At 30.8% G+C, this 5,516-nt stretch overlaps 2 protein-coding genes across 2 annotated transcripts in view; both read right to left on the minus strand.

The window, feature by feature from the left end:
* Positions 1 to 281: 281 nt before the first annotated feature.
* Positions 282 to 4,055, minus strand: LOC111681166. The gene is made up of 5 exons (XM_023442889.2): positions 3,127 to 4,055; positions 2,821 to 3,068; positions 1,146 to 1,292; positions 809 to 1,074; positions 282 to 751 (listed from the first exon to the last, which is right to left on the minus strand). Exons 1-5 carry the CDS (start codon positions 3,910 to 3,912, stop codon positions 465 to 467), a joined length of 1,734 nt encoding a protein of 577 aa, XP_023298657.2. The 5' UTR covers positions 3,913 to 4,055; the 3' UTR covers positions 282 to 464.
* Positions 4,056 to 4,302: 247 nt separating this feature from the next.
* The window catches only part of LOC111681180, a 9,497-nt gene continuing 8,283 nt past the window's right edge, over positions 4,303 to 5,516 (minus strand). Inside the window, exons 4-6 of the mRNA XM_023442905.2 lie at positions 5,116 to 5,262; positions 4,788 to 5,056; positions 4,303 to 4,733 (exon numbers count right to left, since the gene is read on the minus strand). Coding sequence (XP_023298673.2) covers positions 4,423 to 4,733; positions 4,788 to 5,056; positions 5,116 to 5,262 — 727 coding nt within the window. The 3' untranslated portion in view covers positions 4,303 to 4,422. The remainder of the gene's footprint in view (positions 4,734 to 4,787; positions 5,057 to 5,115; positions 5,263 to 5,516) is intronic.

Here is a 5,516-nt window from a genome sequence, read left to right on the forward strand (position 1 = left end):
TAGTCTAGTCTATAGTCTAGTCTATAGTCTAGTCCATAGTCTAGTCCATAGTCTAGTCTATAGTCTAGTCTATAGTCTAGTCTATAGTCTAGTCTATAGTCTAGTCTAAAGTCTAGTCTATAGTCTAGTGTATAGTCCAGTCTAAAGTCTAGTCTATAGTCTAGTCTATAGTCTAGTCTATAGTCTAATCGATAGTGTAGTCTATAGTTTAGTTTCCCCCTTCAACCGCTCGAGCTGGACCCGAGTCTGGTCTAGTATATAGCCTAGTCTAGAAATATTTTTATTTTTAAATTTTTTAATTTATTAATTAAAATTTACACAAGTATTAGACTTAAATTAAAACTTCTAAATATGTTTCGAATCATTAGATTCTTTTAAGAAACGTACGTAACAACAAGATGCCCTAAATGAATCACATTTCCCTCAATAAATCATGAGAAAAATTATGTTTCATTTAGGTTTCTTCAGTCATTCTTTTTTATACACTCCTCCACTAGACGAGCACTTGCCGTTTTAATTTGACGACGATTTAAAATCTTTTGATACGATTTCACTTCTTCTATCAAATCATCTTCTTCGTGAATTTTAAAACGTGAATCTTGTATAATTTGTGAATCATTATCGACGCCACTTAACATTTCATTACAATAAGTATTTTTAAGAACATTTATAGAGTCACGTGACAAATCGGTGCCAAAAGCATTCATTAATAATTTAAGTTTTGATTTAACTATATGCAATAATTGCGACACTAAAAATATATACTTATGAAATATTTGAACATACGATTTGCATCCAATTCACATACCATTCTCCTCAAAAGGATCGGGAGCACAGACTTTAGATGTTAACATTTCATATTTTAGCAGAGGTAATTTGAGATATTCCACAGGATATTTAAGTTTTGGTAATCTTCTATGTCCTACGTATTTCATTATGTCATGAAGATTCCATAAAGTATATCGTAATAAGACAAAACAGTCGGAATGCGTTTTAATGTGGGCCAATGTCTTCTCTTGAAAATCATCCTCCATTTTAATAGCTTCTTTAAGTTGTTTGATTTTTTCCAAACGACTTTTTTTTTGTAAGTGAAAATAGATGAATTATGAAAACAATTTTGAAAATACTAAATTTATAAAACTTACGCGATTCCCTCCTCAGATAAATTATTAACTAAAACCCCATGTAATACATCGGCAAATTTTTGTTTCGTCTCCAATACTTCGTGCCCCAAAATATCGTTTTCTATTTTTGAATTCAACTTTGTATTATTATTCATCTGATATTTGATTCTGTACATATGGAAGATATACATTTTTAAACCAAATCTTTTACAAATTTCCATTATCAGTAATAAAATTCCTTTCCGAATTTGAAAGGTCTATATTCTGAATTGACCTATAATAATTGTGTCCTCTATTCCAAAATGTCGACACAAACTATTTATACTAGATTATAGAAAAATTATAGTGTAGACTGTTAACTAAACTAGACTATCGTGCGAGCTATAGTCTTGGCTATTGACATGCTTATAATACAGACTATAGTTCAGATTATATACTATACTATGGATCACACTATTAACAATACTAGATTACATTTCAAACTATAAACTGGGTATAGTTCATACTATAGTTTAGACTATAGTCCAGTCTATAGAGTATATTATAATTTAGATTATAAACTATACTATAGTCCAGACTAGAGATTTATACTACAGGCCAAGATGTCCAGACTATAGATTAAACTATAGTCCAGACTGTTGACTTGCCTATAGTACAGATTGTAAACTAGACTACAATTCAGACTATAGACTATATAATGGATTGTAGTCCAGACTATAGATCCCGAATATTAGACTACAATATTGTCCTGAATATGGACTAGACTATAGTGCGGGCTACAGTTGGGACTATTTATTTGACTATATACAGACTATAGTTCAGATTATATACTAGACTATAGTCCACACTATAGACAATACTTGACTATAGTTCAGTATAGTTCAGACTATAGTCTAGGCTATAGTCTTGTCTACAGACTAGGGTCCAGACTATATACTAGACTATAGTCCGGACTATATATTGGATTGTTGCCCAGAATATAGACTCATACTACTAACCAGCTGTCCAGATTATTGACTTAACTATATACTAGATAATAGTTCAAACTATAGACTATATATTGGAAAGTAGTCCAGAGGGGTTACTCTGTAACTCGATTCGAATTAAAAACATTTCGAATTTATTGTGTTTTGAAAACTTTTTGTTTTGAATCGAAATAGAGAGTAACCCCCCAGGCTATAGATCCCTACTATTAACCAAATCCTGACTATTAGATCTGAACAATATTGTCCAGAATATAGACTAAAATATATCTCTAGGCAGTAGTCATTTTACATGCAGGATATAGATCAATTTAGCCTATTGACTATACTATAGACTAGACTACAGTTCAGACATATAGATCCCGACTATTGACCAGCCAGTAGACTATTGTCCAAAATATAGAATAAAATATAGATATATACTGGACTATATCCGAGCTATAGATCATTCAGACTATAGACTAAACTACAGTCCATACTATAGATAAGCCTACAGTTCAGACTATAAACTACACTATTGTCCATAATATAGTCTAAAATATATCCCTAGACAATTGTCCAAATAATATACAGAATATACCACTATAAACTATACCTCAAACTATAGACTATACAGTTTTTTACTTGAGACTTTTCAGATTAATGACTTTAAAAACTGTAAAAGGAATTTCATTGCTGGCGAAAGGAATTTCTTTAAAATTAACATGACCAACCTTGGATAAATATCTTCTTCTTGAGAACATAAAGTAGCAATTTTTATCTTCTTAATAACCTCTTCGACTTCTTCAAATTTAGCTTTCAAATCCAGCATACTTCTAGTTTCCCTAACATAACGTCTTACTCTATAAGCAATATCATGATGTTTGGGTTCTCTGTGATGGAGTTTGGTGCTAATTTTACGAAAATTGCTACATTGTTGTATGCTCATACGACTACTTTTACGAGCCCTGTCATCTATTATCTGAAAATAATGAAATATTTTTAGTTATTCTCATATAAGAAAATTACAAAATACTTACTCTATATTGTTCTCCCAATTCCTTAAAACGCATCAGAGCCGGTGAGCCCAATTGTAAAATATGTTTTATAAATTGCGACTGATCCTGAATGTCTCTATCCAAAGAGAGTAATATGGGTTCATAGAAGATTTGATCGTGACGTAATATCTGTATTATCCTTTTGTAAGTAGAATTTATAGCCATTACCGCTTTAAGGCGCATTTCAGAATTACCCAGTTTTTTCTCTAAATCACGGCTGCGTAACTCCTCCTCCAACTTAAATTCATTTTCATAAGTTATTCGATTCTCCATACTACCTTTTTCCAATAGTTTTTCTTCATAGATACTTTTCAGTTTCTCTAAGCGACATTCCAAACGATCACGTTCTTTGCGCATGACAAATGTTCGCTGATTAATATTTTCTATTGCCAAGTGCAAAGGCATTTTCTGATACAAACGCTGCATGTAGCGATGATCCTTGAATATATTCCGAATCTTTTGGGGATCTCCCGTCTGTAGAAGTTTTAAATGTGAACGTCCTTCTCGACATTGTTTCTGCAACGTATGATATGTCTTGACCGATGCCTTATGTTTTACTTTGTTCTCCAAAGCATTGAATTTCGTATGTTTTTTCAACAGCGTGCCCATTTTTTCAAACTCCTGAGTCAGTGAATCGGGAGTCCAGCGTTCATCGATCATCATATGCTGTTTAACAAAAGCTTTACCGAAAAATCCATGATGTCCCACCGGTATTGGACGTACAGGCTTAAGGACTAAGACTTGTTTATCTTTTATTTTCATTTTCATATTTTATAGAAATTTTAACTTAAATCCAAGTCCAGATATTTTGTCTAAAATATTGCCAAAAATCTTCAAATACTATTTTATATAAAAAAATGTAAAAAAATATAAAAAAATTATAAAAAAGTAAAAAAAATAGAAAATATGTGCTTTTATAGAAATTCGATTTCCATTTGAATGAAAAATTTTGAAATTTTAAATTTGATTTGTCACAAGTCCAATAATGTACTGAATTTTATTCAGATTTGTAGTTTTGGGACTAATGCCTACATATGAGCTTGATTTTATAAAATTCAGAGAGAATATTGAATTCGTAAATATAATTTTGAATGGTAAACCATGTTGATAACTGATATATCATCCAAATTTGTTCTAAAAAATTTAAAGTAAAAAAGCTTGATTTTTTAAAAAAAAGTTATTATATAAAAAATATATTTTTGTATAAAAAAATCTTAAAAATATATTTTTTTATAAAAAATCATACAAAATGATTCAGTTACTTGCAACCAATTTCAATTAATCTTCCTTTTTCGAAAGTTCGTCCACAATCTTGGCACTTTGTAATTTGATCTGTTTACGATTCGGTACATTATGCACAGTTTTAGAATCTTCAAACAAGTCATCTTCCGGTAATAAAGGTTTCTGATCCATATCTTCTTGCTGTTCATCAGTTTCCTTGCTAGTTAAGAAATTTACATGATACTCTTCCCATAACTCCTGAAGAGTTTGCAAGGGCGGTGCATTGGGTTTTCTGGGCGCAGTAAGTTCACTAAAGCCCTTCATTAAAGTCCGAAGTTTTTTCTCGACCAATGTTAATATCAATTTAGCTGCAAATATAACAATATCAAATTAAATATATTTTAAAACTTACTTTTACTCACTATCCTCCTCGAATAGTTCGGGAGCACAGGCTCTCATGGTCAACATTTCAAATTTCAACAAAGGTAATTTTAAATAAGTATTAGGATATTTAATACTGTACACTTTGGGTGGACGATCTACATATCTTAGGATGTCAGATAAATTCCAAAGTGTATATCTTAATATGACAAAGACATCTGCTCGAGTTTTTATGTGGGCCAAAGTTTCTTCTTCCTTAACATCTTCAGATTTGATTTTTTCCTCCAAAGATTTTATGTATAATAAACGTCTGTAATTATAGTTATGAAGTTTCCGTTCTTCTCTAGTACGATATTATTTAAAACTTACTTTTCTTCTTGTTCCGAATAATTATGCAGTAGTACACTTTCCTGTTCTGCTGCTAATTTCTCTTTGAAGGTCAAGAATTCATGATGTATTTGTCCTATATCGTTTTGTTTTATCAATTTGAAATTACTTTCGACTTGTGATTGGAATCTGAAATAAATAGAGAATGAAATGAATCAGTATGAAAGTTTATAGGTATTAAATAACCTATTGGGACCTTGACTTGAGTCGAATAGTTAGTTCCCATATTATATATTATTCATTACAAATCTAATAATATATGAAGAGTGCTTTTCGGAGATAGATAGATAGATAGATAGATAGATAGATAGATAGATAGATAGATAGATAGATAGATAGATAGATAGATAGATAGATAGATAGATAGATAGATAGATAGATAG

This window comes from Lucilia cuprina, chromosome 4 (genome assembly GCF_022045245.1).
Source record: "Lucilia cuprina isolate Lc7/37 chromosome 4, ASM2204524v1, whole genome shotgun sequence".
Classification (NCBI taxonomy): Eukaryota; Metazoa; Arthropoda; class Insecta; order Diptera; family Calliphoridae; genus Lucilia; species Lucilia cuprina.